Source organism: Antrostomus carolinensis, unplaced genomic scaffold, assembly GCF_000700745.2.
Source record: "Antrostomus carolinensis isolate BGI_N321 unplaced genomic scaffold, ASM70074v2 scaffold33879, whole genome shotgun sequence".
Taxonomy (NCBI): domain Eukaryota; kingdom Metazoa; phylum Chordata; class Aves; order Caprimulgiformes; family Caprimulgidae; genus Antrostomus; species Antrostomus carolinensis.
This window is the reverse complement of record NW_010339823.1, coordinates 1,553-23,420: the sequence shown is the minus strand read 5'-3', so window position 1 is coordinate 23,420 and position 21,868 is coordinate 1,553. Positions and strand designations below refer to the sequence as shown.

The 21,868-nt window shown below is 40.5% G+C and overlaps 1 protein-coding gene across 2 annotated transcripts; it reads right to left on the bottom strand.

The window, feature by feature from the left end:
* Positions 1 to 528: 528 nt before the first annotated feature.
* FILIP1 (filamin A interacting protein 1) lies at positions 529 to 20,476 on the bottom strand. 2 transcript variants are annotated; one of them, XM_010175989.2, is made up of 3 exons: positions 16,313 to 19,038; positions 8,860 to 8,917; positions 529 to 959 (listed from the first exon to the last, which is right to left on the bottom strand). In XM_010175989.2, the coding sequence occupies exons 1-3, from the start codon at positions 18,992 to 18,994 to the stop codon at positions 919 to 921; spliced, it is 2,781 nt and encodes a 926-aa protein (XP_010174291.1). In that variant the 5' UTR covers positions 18,995 to 19,038; the 3' UTR covers positions 529 to 918. The 2 variants fall into 2 exon arrangements, with proteins under 2 accessions (XP_010174291.1, XP_010174292.1); XM_010175990.1 differs by lacking the exon at positions 529 to 959 and adding an exon at positions 20,454 to 20,476 and having other exon boundaries at positions 8,508 to 8,917; positions 16,313 to 19,109.
* Between the last annotated feature and the right edge of the window lie 1,392 nt (positions 20,477 to 21,868).

The window sequence follows — 21,868 nt, the reverse complement described above, 5'->3', positions numbered from 1 at the left end:
ATCCGAATCAGTTTTACTATGTACATCACTGTGATACAGGGAACTTCCAAAGCCATACATTCTGTCCCTATAAACAAATACATCTAGGAGTACTCTCAACCTTAAGAAATCAGAGTTAAAATTCAAACACTTGATTACATTTGCATAGTTGTGAAAATTTATTAGTTACAGTGTAATGAAAATCAACTTTTTTGGTACAGGCAGAAGTAAAAACATACATTATACAGAAAAAAATCACAGCTTTAAAAACGGGCTTACATTGTTTAAAATGAGTAAATCTGGTTGTATTTCAAGGCATTGGACTTTAATACTTAATTTTATGCCAAACCATCACACAGTGCAAGAAATATTCTGCAATAGTACAAATTCCATACAGCAGTCTTCAGAGTATTTAGTCTCACAGAATCTCATGGTGGCAAAAAAATGTGCTGAATGTTTTTCCATTTAAACACAAAACATTGCTGAAGTTAAATTTTTCTTTCTTTACATACTCTCTATTACAAAAATATCAAATTGCGAATTTGACAGTGTATTCTACAAATAAATGCGCCATGGACAACAAGAACTGCAACTTTTAGACAGCTACTTTACAAAGTGTATTATAAAAATAAATTATATGGCAAACATCAAACAAAATCAAGCACGTGCCTTAGGCTTTGCAAATAAAAGTGAAATTCAGCTGGCAGAAAGACTGCTTCTCTCTCTCTGACTATGTACTCTCAAAATATCAGCAAGGCCCTTCATTCTCAAAGCTCTACCAAGTAAAAATATACAAAATCTAACGGAAGCATTAAATACTTCCACGAATAATCAGTAGCACAAGTATCCCTGGTGTTGATGGTAGAGAGCTTCTACAGTGATCCATCCGACTGGCATGAAGGGTAGTGCACAAAGAGAGCATAGTGTGGGGGTGGGAACTCATCTAGAGTTCATCCGTAACTGGTGAATGATGACACTCTCTAAAAGAAAAGAGCAAAACATTTGGTTTTATGAAACTGCAAATGAATTACAAGTTACTTTAAAGCAGAACAATTACAATGGTAGCGAAAGCATTTTTCTTCTAGAAATGTCTCGCAGGCATACTCTCAAATCACTGGTTGATAAAAACTGTCCTGGCTAATGCTACAAAGGGCAAATAAATTAGTACCAGGCTACGACTCAGGATCCCTTGGCTTCCACTTCAGTGTCAAGACCATCACTTGGTTGTCCACAGGGAAAAAGAATAATATAGTTGAATGGATTAAGCCACAGGAACACCAAGGTTCCAGTCCCACACCCCCATCAAATAGAGGAAGACTTTGAGGTGGGTCTCTTGTATCCTGTCTAAGCAAATCCATCATAAATCTGCTGGCAGTTTTGAAACGGGGATGAAGAAGAGGTATGGTGTTATTTCTCATTTTTTATTTAAACTTGGCTTCGAAATCTATGCTGGTTTTATTCAGCAAGTCTGCTTGAATTTTGCTGCTGACTTTAATGGGGATAAATTTCAGCCACAGCATGCAAAACTAAGTGTTGATATTGTCTCTGAAAGGCTGCGTTTAACTTTGCCCTGTCCTGATGAATCTCTGGGCTCAGCTGAAATATGAATGACCTGGTCTCTTGTTCTCCTGTCTATATACACTGCTCTTACAGGCAACTTTTGTAATATAAGAATTTAGCTATCAATTACATTTTTCTCCAAAAAAATATATCTTATGCATTTCAAATAATATAACTGTACCATTTCTAACTGGAAACATACAATAATACATTTTCAGAAATACTATTTTTCTTAATTGAAATTATTTTTCTTAAGATTCCTTCCTCTCTTAAAAGTCTGAAGATTTTTCAAAATTTACATGACGCTAATCATATCATTATTCCCTTTTACATTTTTATTGACTTCTGCCTTTGTCTGTTTCCTAAATAACATTTGCAAGATATTTGATTAAGATTAAGTTACATTATAAGAAGAAAGAAAATGTTTTCCATGTATTCTTAATGCCACAACTTTGCCACTAGATGGCAGATTCCAGTGATGCTTTTCGCACATAGTGACTCAGAAAAGCAGGGCTGAGGCAACATTCAAGAAAATGCATTAAGGCAAATGAAATAATAGAATTTCCCAAATAGAAAGTATTTATTTTCCATGTAATTTATCAATAACAAATTATTTTCAATGTGATATGTATACCAGTTCTACCAAATTTTGAGCAATTAATGTGAAAGAACCACAACTTCAGTAAGATTTTACCTTACCACCAGTGCCGTTCTCTAACTTCAAGCTCTTGCGGAATATGGTGTAAAAAGCTGCATGTACTTGATATTAGATTATAACCTCAGGTGAACTCTTCCATTAACTCCAATGGGAGTCACACAAACTATATGAAACAATTTTTTTCCTCAATATTCACTATGCACATTATATATTAATACAGAGCCTAGATACAAAGTTCTAAAAACTAAATGGGTAGCAGAAAATTATCGTGCTCCTTGTAAAGGCTCAGTCACTGAATAAACAGCAAAACTCCAGTAGGTTTCTGAATCAGTCTTCCTCCTACAGACCTTATATAACAATTATACAGAAAAAAAGTAGAAGAAATAATAAAAAATTATTTCCACTTCTAGTATTCATTTGTTCATTCATTTCTCACACGCATGTATGTATGCTCTTAGTCTGTCTATCAGTCTGTATTTGAAATGCTTATATATATATAAAAATATATATATTGTACACACACACACGCTCATACAAACACACACTGGTTACTAAAAGACATGTCTAAGCAGTTATTAAGCTAAAATTATAGTAGGTCAGATTTTGTCAGAGTTCTGTCGGACCACTCTCTGTAGGAATATGATTATACCTGTAGGATATGATTACATAAAATTTTCTAGGGTTACAGATGTGAATATTTCAAGAAGCTATGAATTCACTTAAACAAAACAATTTGTTTTAATGACAGGAAAATAAAACTAAGTTAATGTAAAACTACTCATTCTTCTCTCAGTCCCACTGATGTAAATCAGAACTTCTCTGCGAAATGCATCATTAACAGATGGCCTATGAAAAATACCAGTTCATAAAATGAAGCACATCAACCGACATTTTAACATATGAAGTTTAATTTATTCTTACATTATATACAAACAAATAACACCAGATAATACAAAAATGTTTGTACCACAGACAACACACACCCAAGCAACAGAAGAGACTCATACATCAGTATTTCTATTTTTAAAATCCTGAGGAGAGTTTTTAAAGTGAAGAACCATTCATACCTGAGCGATTCATACCTGACTCTCAGAGCTGACAGCTCTGCATCTGAGAGTAGTTAACCCTGATCGTGTCTTCCAAAAAGCCAAGTAAGAGCAGCGTGTAGAGAGCAAGATTCAAAGTGAAGTTAACATCTAGAATGCCAAATGTTGCATATAGGTTTGCCTGAGAGAGCTCAGGCAAAATTAAGGGTAAGAGGGTAACTCACACTGATGTAGGGGAGAAAAACATTCCCCTAAATGAAAACAAGTCCGAAAGATGAGCTCACAGAAACTCCTGCCAGCAATCTACAGGTTTCAAAGTGACTCAATGAAATTGGCCACTTATGTGTGATGGGAACATATAATTGGTCTGAAAATTGTCCTGACTGTTGCAGCTTATGCCAGGGACCTGAAACCCAGCAGAACAGTAGCTTAGTCTCTTTAAAGATATGGTCTTCCACATCTGATCAAAATTACTGAATATTCATGTAAATACTGAGCATGTTTTAGAACATGTGTAGCATACTTCAGGCAGAAACATATGACTTGGCATCCAACTGGCATGAATCAACATGAATTTAAGATTACTCACATAATCCTAATTGCTATGTGCTGTAAGTGGTTTGAGGTTTAAATATAGTAACACACATATTCTACGGGCATATTCAGAAGAGTCACAAAGTGTTCTTTGTTTTTTGAAAAACCGCACTAATGGGTGTCATGAAAGGAAAAAAAAATGGGCAAAATATTCTATTATTTACTTAGCATGTTTACCAGTCTGAAAGAAATCCCCCAGGCATTAGGGTTGAAGTTCCGTGCTCCCTCATTTTCAGTTACACTTACTCCAACGTATTGCTCTGCTAATGACTAGATTAGCAATACTTGTCTGTAACAGTAATTCAGGTGGCAGGATTTAATCTAGGGAACACAGTGGAAAACTTATTAGGAACTAGATTTAAAATCACAGAGATCATCTGGAGAACTGAAGGTGCACCTACACAGCTTACGTGTGCTGCTCATTAATGGGTTGGCATTTTCCCTGCCCTTCCCTCTCTCCACCTTACTGCTGTCCTAAGCTGTATGTTCTCACTGCTGGCCTTGAGTTACGACAACTGCTTATATGGCCACACAGCCAGCCACAACAGGGCATCTCTCCAGCTGACACTGAATCCTACCAAAAAATATACAGATTGGTTCCCAGCCAGCTCAGTTCCTGATGAAGCACTGTAACTATCGTTATTACTCTGAGTTGAGCGCATTTTGCTACTGAAACTGTTCCAATTCATTAAAAAAAAACCCAAAACAGTACAAGAGAAAAAGGTAAGAGAGAAAGCACAGGGATGAGGCATTCCAGATGATCACTTGGGCAGAGGAAGGCTTAGTTTCTGCATTGTAATCCAGTAATGTAGAATACATGAGAAGCCCTGTAAATAAAGTCAGAGTGGTGTATCTGAGTTTGATTCTTTCGTGCCTAGTAACATATGAGGTCTGAACAAAGCTTGTCCTTGTGGTATTTCTGACAACACTCTCTTCTGTTCATTCTTTGATGTTGTATGAAGGTGAGCTCATGCTACATTCTTCCACGCAGTGGGGCACTGCTAAGGTCTTGCTCTTCTTCTCTGTCACCCTTTTCATTAAACTGGAAGAACTTCTTATTCTGGAGACCCCTATTGCTTTGTCAGATTTGGTTGAAATTGGTTGATGTGTTCAATGTTATTCATCAACAAAGGACAGATGGAAGGATGGATGAACATGGACACTTCATCTTACAAGCCTTCTTTTCACAAAAGTCCAGGCTCAAAGGCAGCCTTTGGAACATGGACCAGAATCTGGGGGGCTCCCCCCTCCTAGTTCAATATCCTGACCACTCAACCACTCTTTTTTCTGCTCAGTGAATACTGAAGCCCTCCATGCAGAACAGCACAGCCTTTACAGGAGGGAATGAGAATACCACCTTCTTCCCCCACAACCATCTGTCAGTGCCACTGGTGAACCTGGCTGGAGCTGATGTGGATCTGAGTTTCCTCAGATGCTGATGAGAAGGGGAACCCATCTCCTACCTTTGAAGAAAGGTTTAAATCAAAAGCTTCTTAAAATAAGCAGCACTTCCCTTACATTTGTGTGGTATTTGATCTACTAAGAGGCATTCACGATTCCACAGTCAGTTTAAAACAGCCACTGGTTTCCTACACCTTCCTTCTTCCTTTTTCTGACCCGAGAGACTGGAACTAAGCTATGTTAAAGCTATAGCCTTTGTGCTTTTTGCCAGATTTCTTTGAGTTCAGATCAGTTCCCCAGCTAAGTTCAAACACTTGTGCCAGCTCAAAGGACAACCACATGGAAGTGAGTACTTTCTTGGCTGGAGGTGACCACAACAGGACTACAGCTTTTGACTCGAGTGTAGGGTTACATCCTGACTTTAAGTGACCATGAAATTGTGACTTGACTCAAAGCCCGTAGAGGAAATAAAAGAATACCTAGATTATGGATCTCAATTAGGTTCAGAGGCTGCAGTGCTAGTTAAGTCACAACTGAAACACTAACTAGACAAGGGTAGTGGAAGAACTTCAGGATGATCTTCGGGATGCCTCTGGGGCTTAGGCGCACTGTCTTTAGACTTGGTTGTCTAAACTGCCTTCTGGAGCTGACCTACTGAATGTAGAATCTTACTGTAGTCACTAAACATAACTGTCCTCAGAGTCAAAGGAAATTCCAATACAATGAAGACAGCTATGCTTCAACTTTTAAGACTTCCGAACTATAGGCTTTCTTTTCATCTTACCCTACTTCTACCTTTAAGAAATGAGAATGTCATGTCAATTAAAACAGATGTTAAAAATGATAAGTACAACTAAATACCTATTTTTAGCTAATGGTTAAACCAATTGCCTGATTCCAGCTTTTTAGACGTCTGCTATGGAGCAAAAGTTCCTTTCTGTTGTGCTGCCCCCGGGAAAAATAACAGGATCCTCGGTCTGACCTGTCTGGAATTTCTCAAGTCCGTCTCACGAAATCCTACTGACTTTACAAGAGTAGTCCCTGGCTTGTGCCTGAAGTTCGATTGTGCTAATTGGTGTGTCCTGGATTTTGGGTACTGTAAGGCTGGCTTGTTTCTTCAGGTGAGTTAGTTTCTTATATCTCAAGCAAAACAAATTTTTCAACCACAGGCATGCACAGAATATTGCCTTGGGTATAGCAACAGTTAACTAAGGAGCTAAATTTCTTTGAAACAGGGACCTGAAAAGGAAGGCTTAAGGCAGCTGTAGTTCATCACCGTATCAAGCCACATTAGCTTGGGGCTCATGTTCACAGTATTATTTAAATGACTGTTTTGACCTGAAGACTTGCTTCAGTGCCAGTATTTAGAGTGAGTAGCCAGCAAAATGCTCTTAATAATGTGTTTTCTTCAAACATCTGCTAAAAAGTCTATGTTGCAATAAGAACAGTAAGATCTCATCAACAAGTTATTGACAAATTGAAACTTTGAAATGATAACAATTAGTTGAGAGGATCTAGTGTATTTCTGGCATAGTAACTCACATTGCTTGCTGATTCCAATTTCCAAGTTTTATCTGAAATACTGGGAACTGAGTATTATGAAATTGCTACTAATATGAATCTGATTTTCCGATGTCATAGGAACCAGAAACTTTAAATTAACAGGCTTTGCAGGTCCTACATATGTAAAAATTGAAACCTACTTCTTTTCTGATGCAGCAGCTGCTTTTATACCACAGACAAAATGCCCTTCATGTGAATAATAAAATGCCAGCTTTACGCTGGGAAAATGGCCGTATCTGGATCTTAAATTGGAGAGCAATGCAAAGTGCAGACTGAAGACCAAATATTGCTTGGATTGAATATAATTTTGTTGACCTTCTGTGGCAAGTTCTTCCATCAAATCTCTTCTCCCAGAGAGAAAGTCATTTAATATTTTACCCACTGGTGCATTTTCTTTTCTGTGAATTGTATTTATTATTTATTGGTGGTCTTCCTGCTTCACCTTCTGAAAGCTATTCCAAACCACTGGGTCCTTTACAGCTTGCTGTGGTGGTTGAGGTATTATACAAGCTCTAAAACCCTCATTTATCAATCTGCTCGGCTCCATTTCTTTTGGTTGTGACTTTCATCTGTGGAAATTGATCACTTAATGGAAATGCCCTTTAATAACTTTACTGTTATTAAACAATCATAACAATCATTGGCAACCACACCATTTCCATGCTGGAACAAGTCCTTCAAACATGCTTAAAAATGCAAACATATAAATGAGGAAATCACAAAGAGGGAAGGAAAAATGATGAATCGCCATGGTATTGTGAGGCGGTCTAAATATTTAAGACAAAATATTTCAAACAACTGAGCATTGAGAGTAACTTCCATACCAAACCCTATCTCTTCCACTGTCTGTACCCGAGCTGTGCCTTTTGACAGCCATTTCTGCCACCAGCACTCTGCGCTGATTTCCCCTCTAAGACATAAGGACGCTTGGCAATTAAGGTTTAAATATAGCACAAGTTCATCCAACCAGGAAAACTGAAAACCTAGTGAAGTCAATGGAGTGACTTGCTCCATAGCCTTTAGTGGTCTTTAGCAGGCACAAATGGACTGTATTGATTTTAGCCAGATCAATGTTTCTCAAGCTTTTTCTAAAGACTAAACACCTTTTGTCTGACTTGCCTTCATCCGACTCCTGAGCTGGCAGGATCCCAGTGTGTTTAAGTCAAGGACCTGCTGTAAGGACTGTCTACAAGTGTTAACTCCCTCCAGAAGAAATAAGCTGCTTAGCACTGCATCTGCCGAACATTGTGCAACCTACCTACCCCCTTGAATTTTGTAACTGCCTTGAGAAAGCAGCTCACCACTGAGAAATGCTGATTTGGATGGGAGACTTCTAGAGAGATGGCTGGTCACACGGTGCCCATCCTTTCTCTCTTCCCCTCCTTCCTGCACCCCAGGTACTGGCTTTGCCTAAAACAGGACTGCAAGTGTGCTGTCTCCTGGCATTGCTTCCCTAGGACATGTGGCATCTCAATAACGTGATCACAGGCAGGAAGGAACGTGCCCCATGCAGTAGCAAAGGTGGAAAGTGATCTGTTAAGGTGGAAGACAATCTAGTAAAAGTGACCAAACTTCCTTTGGTCTGTTAAAAAGCGACCAAGTCTATCATTAAGAATTCCTGAACTAGATGAATAACCGAGTGCAGTTGCCCCATTCTCACTTCCTAGGCTGAAAACCTTCCTGGCATACAACTGCCTTTTGGATGGATTTTTTTTTCTTTTTTAAACTTCAGTAAGAAAACAAAAGGATGTTGTTACTTAAGTAGTCGGTGCACACACTTATTAGTTTGTTGTAAGTGACAGCTGCAGGACTCCATTAGTACAGGCAAACGTGAGCAACTACACAGACAGGGGTCTGACTTCCATGGTAGCAGTAAAATCTGCAGAACATACCCCCTGAGCCACTGCCATCAGCCCTGACCCCCGCCCAGGGAGGCAGAGCTGCTGGCTGAAGATTTCTTCAGTTCTATTTTCATAGACTGAGTCTCGGCACGAGGCTCGAATTTTGCCACATTTCCTGCTCCTGGGGCTGTCACTACTGGCTTTCCTGCTTTCATACCTTTTGACACAGGAATGCGGGTGGGTGTAGGTCTCGGGGATGACCCATCCTGTCCTGTCTGCAAAAGAGAGAGACAGAGAAATTACATGAATGGAGGACTTTTTCTTCTCATTATATGCACATATTATACTTTGAATTGCAAGATTCTTCATTTACCACTCAACAAACGATGTCCCAAGTCACGCCTATTAGCAAATTAATGTTCACTCCTGAAACCTGGCTGTAGCACATACTGCTAGAGGAGGGCCAAAGGTATTGTCAAACGAGTTTCCCAGAGTTGAGGTCCGATGTTTTGGATCAAGATGACATAGGGATGGGAATCCCTGCAAAACTCTGATTCCACAGCATGACACAGTGCAGGACAGCCTTAGACGCTACCGAAACAGCGGCTCAGCTGTCAGATAGGTACAATATTACTGTCTTGCACAGAGACTAGCATGGGCCCTCAAAACAGTACAGCCATGTGAAGCTAATGCTGAACCCACAGTAACTGCCATACTTTCAGAGCTGGGGCAATATTTCTCAGCATTATAGATAAAATTGAACTTTGCTTCCCAAAGTATGCCAGGGCCATGGCTGGGGCCACTTATTTCTGCACTGGGAAGTGCAGGGGGCTGGGAGACAGAGACAGAGCAAAGATTTGGATCTCCTTTTACTGTGGCTGAAGGAGGAGGGATGTGAGAGAGGGCTCTCCCACTCCAAGCCCTAGCCACAACTTGATGAACTCTGGAGAGGGTGAAGGAGGGCAGCCCAGATTTCCAGGGACACCTCAAGGCCGTGCGGATATGGTCAGTTTACTGTCACTGCCAGTCTACTGGCCTGGACAACAACCCACCAAGCACATGTATCCTCAAGTTTGAGGACTTCAGAATAAAAAAAAAGATAAAATAGCCTAAGTGGTTGAAGACCCAAGCATGGGGCTGGCAGATCCAACATGGCTCCTACCAGGGATCTGTGCCCTTCTGGAGCACCAGCTAGAGCCAGGCCAGCTATCCAATAGCTTTGAAAATGGCAATCAGTACTTACATTTAGGCAACTAAATCTCACTGTGTAAACACACAAGGAGCATTTGGATAGGACAAAAAGATTCAAAAGGGCCAACTGGTATTTTCTGTCTCCACTGGCCAGATAATGTTGCACATACTCTGCAAGGCCAAAACTGGAAGCTACCTCTTATGGACCACGACCAAAAGAAGATACTTAGAGCCATGACAATTCTGAAAGGGAAATGTGTTTTATCTTCTGCAGTGTGCAATACAGACACAAATATTAATGGTGACAGCTTGACTGTCTCAGCTGAATTTCATATGTGGCTTTTTCTGTTCAGATAATGGATGAAGACTTTGATCTCACAAAAGAGAACACTTTTCATAAAATCCTGGAATCCTAGCTAGACCCATTTGCCAAATGACTAAATTCTGCAACTTATGACATGCAAGCAAAATAAAACTAAACTGCTGAAATAGACTGGACTAGGGGATCACATCAACTGCAACATGTATTTGCACATTTATTTAAAAATGCTTTTAAAAATGCTCCACGGAGGAGTATTCTTCTCCCTCAAAGGATTTCCAGCCAGTAGCATCAGAGCTTTCTGTCTGCATCCTGAGTATTCAAAGGAAAACTATTCCTTAATCTTCTAAGAACAGCTCAAAACCCCATGTGTACACACACACAAAAAAAAATCACAATTGGAAAACTTGAATGCTGTCTGCCTGGCAGGAAGGAAGCCATTTTCAATAACTAAAAGCAACATTTACAATAGCAGTCTAAAGGCTAATATGGAACTCACATGTAGATGTCAAAACAAGTTAGGCCCATACAATTCTGTAGGGCAAAACATGCAAATGCATTCCATCAGCCTTGGAAAATATGTCAACATGCCAGGGAACCCAAATGACAAACATCTTGTACTCCCTGAAAGAACTCCACAGTGTGTAAACATGAGGCAGTCAAATGAAGTAGCTGGAATCTCAGGCATTTCTTCAGCTGTATTCACATGTAAATTATTAACTAAGGATTTGGGCGCTTTCAAGTTACTCATTTCAAGCCTAAATCACTCAAAAGCACTTTGAAAAGAACTCTAACTTGCTTCAAATGTCCTAGTTGCCTTCCTTACGCATACTAACATGTTGATCATATGGAAGCTAATGCCTGCTTCACACGCAGCTGCAAAAAAGCATTTTGTGTTTGCTAAGTGAAATGGCACAAAGGTGGCTCTTCAGCAAGAAGAAGTTCTTTGGCGAGACTGATGGGGTAAGCAAGCAGAGGACACTCTCCAGTACGTGTCTGTAGTGTCTGTGGCAGAGAACCCACACGACTGTCTGTCTCTTGGTCGTTTCCTCCAAGACCCAACCTCTAAGCAATTCCCTCCAGCCCTGTTTGTCTGTGGGCTGCTGTCTTCTGGTTGATACATGAATGTGGCTCCAACCAGAAACCAACTCTTACACAGCTGGCAGGGAGTGCCCGAGACGAGCCCCACAGGATGGAGCAGTGCTGGCTGGCTCTGTGCGGGCAGTACGTGGTGCTGGAACAGCACAGGGGGCCAGAGCGAGGTTATTAAATACCTTACTGAGGGTGAGATAAATACACACAGCCGCTAAGCTGGTTAGGTCAATAACAAGCACTCGCTGCAGACACTGAGGTTGCAGTAAGGTTGGACAGTCCCATTGAAGGAAGAAAAGCAATTTGAAAATACAGAACATTTAGCATATTCTAGTGGTTTATAACAGACCCTGCTTAGTGCATTTAATTAGGATATAAAAACAGTGCTTTCATGCACACATTTACTTTTGGAATACTTTCATAACAAAGGTACTTTTTCAGTTCTTGACCAGACCAGGGACCAGTTTGCCCTGCACAGAAATGTTTCAGTTCAGTGGTTCACACAGGCATCCAGTGCAATTTGAGATGCCCTGGGCTACTCAAGCTGTCTGCACAGGGCTGGTAGATAAGACAGAGGACCCTAAGAGACCTGCAGGCTCTGATAAAGCAGCTGGAAGTCAGGTAGGCTACTTGATAGCACTTAAAATGACACTGAAGAAGTACATTTAGGCAACTGAATCCTGAAATGGTGGGACTTGAGATCTAGTCAATACATTTGGTGGAGCCCAGTGGGCCATTCAGCTCACACTGAAGCTAGCAGCATCTCAGCTGAATCACCCTCCAGTCTCCACGGAGCCAGCACACAAGGCTCAGTGCAGACAGGAGACTGATGACTATGGACTGACTTAGTTGCTCCCACTGAAGCATCTTGTGCCATCTGAGGTATCCCATCAGCTTCCACTGCTGAAAGGTACAGATCTGTGTTGTACCTACGAGTCTCATGCATGTGTCTCAGCTGCCACAGGGCACGCAGATAGCACCATCCCTCTCTATATGGGCAAGTGAGCTGACCCCTGGACCTCCAGTAACTCTAACAGAAGCTTAGAGCATATATGGGACACCTTCGGTTGGACTCAATGATCTTAAAGGTCTTTTCCAACCAAAACAATTCTATGATGCTATTCTACTACAAAGAATTAAATTTAGATGTCCATCTTAAACTAAATGCTGCCCAAACAAAAGTGGCCTTATAGCTGCTTTAATGTGTGCCCAGTTAGTTCTGGCATTCATGAGCCTTTCAGCCGTGCCTTGCTGCCTTGGTCACAGGCTGCTCTGCGTGTTTGGTGCTGTGCCACTACCCTGGCTCTGCTGCAGCTGGGATTCCCTCTGCTCCCTGCAGATTCGCATGTCACCAGATTCACTGTGTACCCTGGCAGTGTAAACAGCCAGCGCTGGATGCCAGTCTTGTAAGAGGTGGGAAACACAGGGATGAAGCGATTATAGTACTGACACCCATCCTGGTAGCCAAAGAAAATACAAATTCATCAGCAATCCCACAGCCAAAGGTAAGGTTTAAATCAAAAAAACAGGCTATAGGCACCAGGATTGTTTTGTTGGTTTTTTGTTTTTTGTTTTTTTTTTTCCCCAAAGAACATTTGTTTTTATTCTGTGGGGTTTTTAATGTAAACTATACGAATTGTCCTGAGAACAGGGACTTGGGCTAATGTGCTAAGGTAAGACTAACAACCAGGCTACAGTTTCAGGCTCATTTTGGTCTGCATATCTGCATATCCTCTGGTCTCATAGTCTTGAATTTTTGGTTGTGCTGTGGTCCATCTGTAATAAAAAAATTATCTTCTAGGTCTGCTAAGGTAGTTCAAGTATTTTCCGGGGAGTGGGTTTGACTCTAATCAAGCTAAGGAGGACCAAAATTCAGGTTTTTACTATAGAAGTAATGGTCTAATAGTCTCCATCGCATCAGCACTGGGGTCCGGGACACACCAAAGCTCCTGGAGACCCCTGTGGGACTGGACCATGCTAGGTGGCAGCGCTGCTGTGAGGAGGCCAAACACTCAGCTGGCCAGCACTGGGCTGTGCAGCAGGCAGAACACAAAGGTGCCTCCAAAACTTTTGGGTCCAGCAAGTTCAGGTGCCAGTGGAGACAGTCACTGACTGATGACTTTTTTTTGTTGATCATTTTGGTTAGGTGCTCAAAAACTTCCCAAATTCTCCTTCAGGTGCCCATGTCTTTCTTTGAATCAGGTTCTCATTTTATCTAAATCAAAACCGTTGCAGACTCAGAGACGACTTGGATCACGGCAATATAAATCTGTATCTATTCTAGAGTGTATGTCAGTGTAAATCAGCCCAACCATAATACCCCTTAATACGTGAGATTCAAAAATCATGATGGTCCATCATGAAACCACAGTCTCTGGTTTTGTACTCACATATGCAGGGAGACACCACAGCTCAGGCTGAACCTTTAAAAGTACCATGTGTGCACCTTAAAATTAGCTTCACCTGCAGTACTGAAGATAACTCTATAAATTCAAATTCGACGAAGAGTTAAATGTTTTCAAATATGAAAACAGTAACTCCAAATTTGTTATAGCAACAGATGAGAGCTAGGAATTTCAGAATTATTTTCGGCTTTGTAGGCTGGCACCGCATTAATACATTGTACAAAACACCTTCTCTGAGAAGAGTTAAGACAAAAATTAACACCAGTGAGCTAATAAAGCAGCTGTGTATCAGTTTGTCATCTTTGATTTTATGAACTTAAACCTTAAAAATTCTACCAATGTTAGTTTCTCCTAGGGTTACTGAGTAAATGACCACAATTTGTTTTTTCTGACTAGGGGTATTTGAAATGTGTATTCATTTGCAAAACAGATGGTGAATATACAACTTCTTTTTTTTTTTTTTTTCTTTTTTTTCTCCAGAGGATTAGGGAGGGAAAGGCACATTTGGGGTTGTTCAAAGTTCCCTGTTCATCTGACTAGGGACCTTAAAAAACAAAGAGAAGCATAAGATAAAGTAAATCTTATGGCTGAACTATTTTCCTTACATTCCAAATCAGGGAGGATGAAGTGAAGAAAGAAGCCACTTTTTAGCCAGAAGAAAACAAAACAAAAAAGTTTTGTCTGCCACAGTTCAGTGCATCATCACAGTAGAGACAGACATCTAGTAAAAAAGAATGAGGACTCTTAAAAAAAGGTTCTCCAAGCTTCTGAGAGACAAAGGAGTTTGTAAATTAATCAATTCAAGACTTCTTAAAAAATTAACGTGTAAGAAAACGCTGTAAAGTATCTACAGTACATTATATATATGGGGAGAGAGAGAGATCACATGTGCAATCACAAATAGATCCACATGACAAATATAAGTTTTTTAAAGTCAGGGAGCTTACAGGGGAATGGCAGCCTCTCTCCAAAAGTGTGGAAGTAGATCTTAAATACACTTTGACACTTCAGCTTGGAAAGAGATGCCTGGAGAGGCGTGTTGTAGGGGTCTGCAGACTCCTGAGCAGCATGGACATGTGAACAGGGGATGACTATTCAGTATTTGTCAAGATACAAGAAAGAGGCTGTAACCAATGAAGGTATTGCATAAAAGGTATCAAACAAAAGAACATTTTTCCCAGAGCCCACAACCAAATTCACTGCCCCCTGATGTTGTGGAAACAACAGTATAAATGAGTTCAAAAAGCAATTAGAAGAATAAATAGAAGAAAACTCTGCCACGGTCTATTAAACACAAAGATGTGGCTACAGGCCCCGGTTCAGAATGAAATACCACCTATTGCCAAAAACTGGGAACAGACGCAGAGGGAAACATTACTGCATGTTTACCCACTTAAAATAATCTTCCCCTAAGCATCAGCTACAGGCTCTGTCTAGCTAAATAAGCTTTTGGACTAATACAGTACTGCTGGTTTTCTACTTTGGTTAAAATGCTTCTTTCCCAGGGTATTTCCAACTAAAGCAAGGCAAAACCATGTCCAATAATAAACCTGGGGGGAGGATGATCAATACATATTGTCCAATATGTTTAAAGACAGAGGTGAGACACTGATTTAAGTATGAAAAAGGAGCTGAGGTACCATCACAGAAGCACAGAGAGAAAGCAGCAAAAGATATGTTAAGAGGAAGCACTATTGTAACACAGCACTTAGAGAAGTTGAGAATTTCAGAGGAACAGCAAGAGCTTTACTTTACACTGGCTGGAAGAGGCCTGGAGCTGTAAGCAATGATACCATGTCTGCCTATTTATTCCTTTGGAGTTCAGTATTATGGCAGATATTAATTGAGTTATAACTATAATGGGATTATACCAAAGAAATACCAGCCTGTGTGATCAGACTCTAAAGAGCTGCCAGCTGGGCCAAAAATCATTATGAGTATTTTCAGAAGTCAGAAATTGCACTCACCAAAAAGAAAAAAATAACAGTTTCCTGCTCTCCAATTTGCATCATTCTTTGTCCTTCTCTGTCTCTCACTTGCAATTTTGTAGGACTGCCGTTATGAAAATGACTTTAAAGGAACTTTGAAGGGACTTCCTTTGAAACTTACTCCTTTGGGAGATAATGCCAAAAGCATAACAGCATTCAGCACTGGTACAAGAATATATGAATCAGGCAAATTCTGATTTTATAGTTAAGTTCGTAGCTGAAACAAATGTAGGGAAGTGAAGAAGTTAATGTCTATAAGTATCTGAAATTTGAGGGCCAAATGGATGGGGCTGGGCTCTTTTTGTTGGTGGCTGATGACAGGACAAAGGGCAATGGGCAAAAACTGGAACACCGGATGTTCCATACAAACTTAAGGAAAAATTTATTTACTGTGAGGGTGATAGAGCACTGGGACAGGCTGCCCAGAGAGGTTGTGGAGTCTCCATCTCTGGAGATGGTCAAAACCCGCCTGGACACTTTCCTGTGCAACCTGCTGTAGGGAACCTGCTTTGGCAGGAAGGTTGAACTAGATGATCTCCTGAGGTCCCTTCCAACCCCGACCTTTCTGTGATGAGTTTCTCCTCACCCCACCCATTTTCCCTGCTGATGTCTCAAATGCAAACTATGGTTGTCCTTCTCACCATGAAGTCTACATCATGACACTACACTGCTTACCACTGACTGTGTTCCTCGAGTGGAAGACGTTGTAACAGGCGTTATAGTGATAGTACTTGTCACCTTGCTTGCTGCAGGTCGCGAGGACAGGTTGTTCCGGGGTGATCGAAGGACAGTACCAGTCACAACTTCTTTCTCCGCTGCTATGTTCACCGGTCTGACTGTTATCACAGGACTTGCACCATCAGGTGCAGCACTGGGAGAACGTTTAAACTGGGAACCCAAGTGGATGTGGATTTTATTGTCTTCTGTTGTGATAATGTTGGCGTTGGCATTGTACTTGCGGATTGGAGTCGGGACGGTCTGTTTTTCTGGTGTTACTTTGAAGACAGCCCTTCCCATGGTCATATCTTGTGATTGTGGAGAGACAGAGATTTCTGCCGGTGCTGCGGATGTTGATACCGTCATAATCTGAATTGGCGATGCAGGTCTGTCGGCGAAGGGTGCTCTCCCTCCCTCTGGGGACTTTTCCCTGGCAAATGTTGTTATAGTGACTGGAGACATAGAACGATCTGGGCCCAAGGGACTTTCACTGCCTTTTCCTTTTTGTGGCATAATGTTTGGAGAAGGAATGATGGTTATTCGTGGTTTCTGATTTCCCAAAGTAGGAATGACAGTGGTACTTGAAAAAAATTCCTCTGAGGTTGGACTGGTTATCTCCAAAGTAGCTGTGCTGTTCTCATGGTCTGGTGTCACCCGAATATGAAGAGGTTGACCCTGCTTTGGTGAAAGGACCACCTCCCCAGGATGCGCTGAACTTCCATGGGTTCGGGCTCCTTTATCCTGAGCCCCATTTTCTCTCTTTCTCATCCATGGTATCCAAGATTTCCTCATTGCAAGTTCATTCGCTGCTGGAGGATATCTCTCAAGCACTGAAGAACGCTCCATGGGTTTTTTCAGACCTACCTGTCGCAGATTGCTCATGATGTGATTCTCCTCCTGGAAGGATTTCCTTATAAACACTGCTGGAGTTTCTTCTTCTGCTGCTTCACTGCTTACAGCATCTGTTTGCACACCGGTGGATGTCACGGGGACATCGACCATTCTTCGTCCATTTATGCTGGGCCTCAGAGCACGGCTGTAACGCTTAGAAAGCTCCAGCTCTCTTGTTAGGTTCAGAACTTCCTGCCCCATGCTCTTGTTTTTATTTTCTTCTTCCATAAACCTTTGCTGCAAAACTGAATAATCAACTTGGAGCTGAGAAAGCTGGTCTTCTTTGTTCATCAGCTCATGGATTTTTTCCTTAAGAGCTTGAACTTCTGCTTTCAAATCTCTGCTTTTGGCTTCTTCCAGACGAAACCTGTGCCGCAACTCTGCCTCCTGGCTCACTGCTTCACCTTTTTCTATTGCTTTGGTTTTGGCAATCTGGAGCTTCATCTCCTCCAGCTGTTGAGAAAGAAAGTTAGCTTTATCCTGCTCAGTCCTAAATTTCTGCTCTAGCTGATCATATTCATCTTCTGTCTTCATCAAATCTCCTTCAACTACTTCCAATTGTTTGAGACGTTTTTTCAGTCTTTCAATTTCAATGGTAAGTTCTTTAATCTTGTTGTCCTCATGACAACAATGCTCTGGTCCCTTCCTGGCTCGACCTCTTGTAATTTCTCTTTCTACTTCCTCTATACCATCAACTCTCTTCTTTAACAGGTCAACTCTACAGCTTAGTTCAGAGGATTTTTCTTCTTCACTTCTCAGTTTGCCAATTAACTCATCCCTCTCTTTTGTCAAACTAGATACTTTTTCCTCCATTTCGGATTTCAGTTTCAAAAATTTCTTACTTTCTTCTATCAGTTTCTCTGTTACATCCATAACTTTCCCTTGTTCAACTTTAAAATTCTTGCTCAGACCCTCAACCTTTTTTTCCTCCTGTTTTATTTTTTCCATCATATTTTTTCGTTCATCAACCAACATTACAGTAAATGACTTCAGCTTTGTAAGGTCATCTTTTAAGCTTATTTCAGCCTTTTCCAACTTGCTTTCTGATGCCTCAAGGTCTTTCACACGAGTCTTCACCACTTCCAACTCATTTATCAAATCCTTAGTCAAATTTTTTTCTTTCTCCAAGTTTAAGTGTAGCTGGGTGCATTCAGACTTACTTTTACTGAAAGCCTCTTCCAACTTCTCTAGTTCTGACATTCTTTTCTGCAATTTTTCCACTTCAAGTTTCAACTCTTTGCTATGGTGCTCTTCCTCTTGCAGTTTATTTTTCAGCTCTTTACACTGGGATTCAGTTTTTGTGATCTCTTCATCCTTCCCCTCCATTTCAAGTACACGCTTGCGGAGGTTTTCCACTTCTGCCATTAAGCTAGAGTTCCCACATTCCCCTTTTGCTATTTTATCCCTTAGTTCCTGAAGTTCCTCCTCAGCTTTTTGAAGATTTTTGTTAGTTTCTTCTAGCTCCTCTATTCTGCGAGTCAACCCCACTACCTTAAGCCTTAGCTGTTTATTATGTGACTCTTGATTAGCCAGTTTAGCAGTCATCTCCTCATGTTCTTGAGAAAATGATGATGTTTTATGTTCAAGTTCTGCCTCCAACTTCATCAGTTTTTGTCCATCTTCTTTTGTTTTTGCACTGATAATTTTAAGCTTTTCTTCTTCTTCTTTTAGTTTTTGATTTAAGTCCTGTATTTTCTGGCTTTGTTGATCAAGTTGTTCAATATGCATTTGTCTTTCATCCACCAGCATGAGTGCAAATGATTTGAGCTTGACTAGTTCTTCTCTTAGTTTGTTGAGTCTCTTTGTATGTTCCTTCTCCTTCCGGGCTTGATAAATCTTCTCCTGCTCAAGAAGTTTCTTCAACCTGAAACAAGTTAGAAGAGATGCATTAAACTAATATATATCTATATATTTTGGTGTATTTCTCCATTTTTTAATAATCACCTTCATTTTCTCAATTTTTTTTCATTAATAACCTAGGTAGTCTTTCAAGAGATAACTACCTACTACAGTTACATTCCCAAACCAAATATTTTAAATTACAAAAGTTAATTGAAAACTATACAAAATAATCTAGAAATCTGAAAAGCACTGAAATTTTATACGTGTATAGATAACAAATACATCGGGTTTTCATTCCTTTAGTTATTCCTCTGTTAGAATGATATTGGTAAAACTACAGTCATATCCCAAAAGGACAGGTATATCTACTCACCAATCTATTTCTATCAGACTTTTTTTACAAGGTGGATTCTTCCTTACGTCTTGCATACACAAAAATGTGTAAAATAAGACAACAAATGAAAACTAATTGCTATATGCAGCCATACATAAATGGATCAATCCTGGCTATAAATAAACCAGCAGGACAGAAGATTACATTCACACACAACTGATAACCATCTGGGCATCACAGGCATAAGAAATTATCAGGGAGATAAATTTGCCAGCGCAGTGACTATTATGTTAAAAGGTTTGTTCTTCCAGGCACGTTTCCATTTACAAAAGTAGATTTTGTGGACTGCAAGGGTCAGACTAATCAAATTTTTGGTTACAACTAACCTTAGCTGGAAAATGCTCTTTATATAGTCTGTAAAGCTGTATTTGCAGACAATTGTAAAAGCTTGTGATAGACAAAGTAGGTGTATCCTCAGAAAGATAATAAAGACCTAAATTTTCTAGCCTTACCCATGTAACATTTCAACAGAGAAACTGTAAGCAATAAGTCTTGTATATCCTGATTTATATTCAGGATATGTTGACATCGGCACATGAGGTGCCTGCACATACTGTAAGCACAGATTTATGAGGATGGTGATACTCAACTGACAGAGGTACAGATAACATGTAACAGCCCTATGGTAAAAGCAGCAGTACGACTTGGAAAAGAAGACACAGGTATGCGTGCTGAATTTACTGTGAAATGACATGTTTTTCTAACCACTGACAAAGTACCTGCAACTCCCATATCCCCTATCAAGACACGTGTGATGATTTAAATCCACTTGCTTTGCTCACCCTATGTCTGAAACTTTCAACTTCTTTGTACCCGAGACACCCAGTGGAGTGATAATAGCAGAGCAATTTACCACCTGTGAACTGACTTGCAATAACTGGAACATCCATATCTTAGCAAAGATTAATTTTTATCAGTATTTTTATCTTAAATGCTGGACTACAGATGATAGTGGGTGAAGCACAGACATACATTCCTCTCTGCTGCTCCAGCAGTGAAGTGGTGCAAAGAGCTCTGGGGCACAATGTTGTACACAAAGGATGTCTCCCAGAGCCCTCACCTGAACTCTAATCTCATAACAACAGCCATATTAACTTGGTCTTCCAGCAACTGTTAATGTTTCACTCATTCCTCAGGGATCAGAACGAACAGGAACTGGAAAGAAAAGCTATAAGAAAAGAGAAGGAAGTCAGAAAGCAGAACACAGGATGCAGTAGGTAGGGAAGGAGAAGGCTGAAGAATGCATATGAAAACAAGAGTCAGATAGGATGTGGGAGTAAGAGAATAGTAGGAACCAGCCGGAGAGAGAAAAACAAACAAACCTTACAGCCAACCTTGCTGGGTCACAGATTATTCTCAAAAAAACCCTCTTTAGTTTTGGCAGATCTTTGGAAAGGACTGAAAAGGCATGCTGGTGGATGCCTTATTATGGGTCAAGTTAGAATGTCAAAAGGTAAAAAAAACCAAACCACTGCCACTTACAGAGCATACACTTTTCACACTGAAGAAAGAACTTCATTAGCATGTATTATATTCCCTGGCTGCTCTATCACACTGCTTCATGCAAAAGTTTCTGCTAAGAACTCTCCCTCATCTCCCCGAGGCTAATTTTTAAAGAAATAATATATATCTTTCCACAAAATATTATTTGCCACAACAGAACAGAGTGCCCTAACTTGGTCATGCTTTAAATGACACATCTCCCAAAGTCATGAATATATATACAAGAATACAAGACCTTCAAAGCAGAGAATGTTTCCAGCCTCCCTGGTCCCACATGAAAATTTTAAGGTGACCCCTATAAATTCAAAAAACAGAAGACAGCATTTTGTTTTCTTTTTAACAGTCTTCCTACTTGAAAGCCTATCTAGAGATGCTCAGAAAACTGCCTATGATTTTGAATTCCTAGGCTGTTCATAAAGGGCACGCATGATTTTCACCCAGCAGTTGCTACAGGTGGTACATGCCAGCTGGGCTGCTAAGCAAAAGTGCAAAACAATTCACTGGCCCCACATGGCCTCACGATTACCTGAGAGTCTACAGGGAAATACTGCCAAGAAAGCCACTGAAAAAAACCCCAAATATCTGTTAAACTAAGACAAAGAAATGCCAAGGATGAGACTAAGCAACAGGAGAAGAAAGCACATGAGCACTGTCACCGCCTTGCTGTACCTAGCAGGAGAGTTAGCAGTGGGGAATAACTGGCCTGGCCCCACTGGGAAAAGTGAAAATAAAGCCCTGTAACTGTGCCAATACATGGAGGTGAATTTGCTAACATGTCTGTGCTGAACGAGGTAGGAAGCACTGTGCAGCAATTTATCCTGCCTCAGCTTCTACACAGTGAAACTCACCTGCTTAAGATTTGACAAGCAAACTTTCGCAGTAGA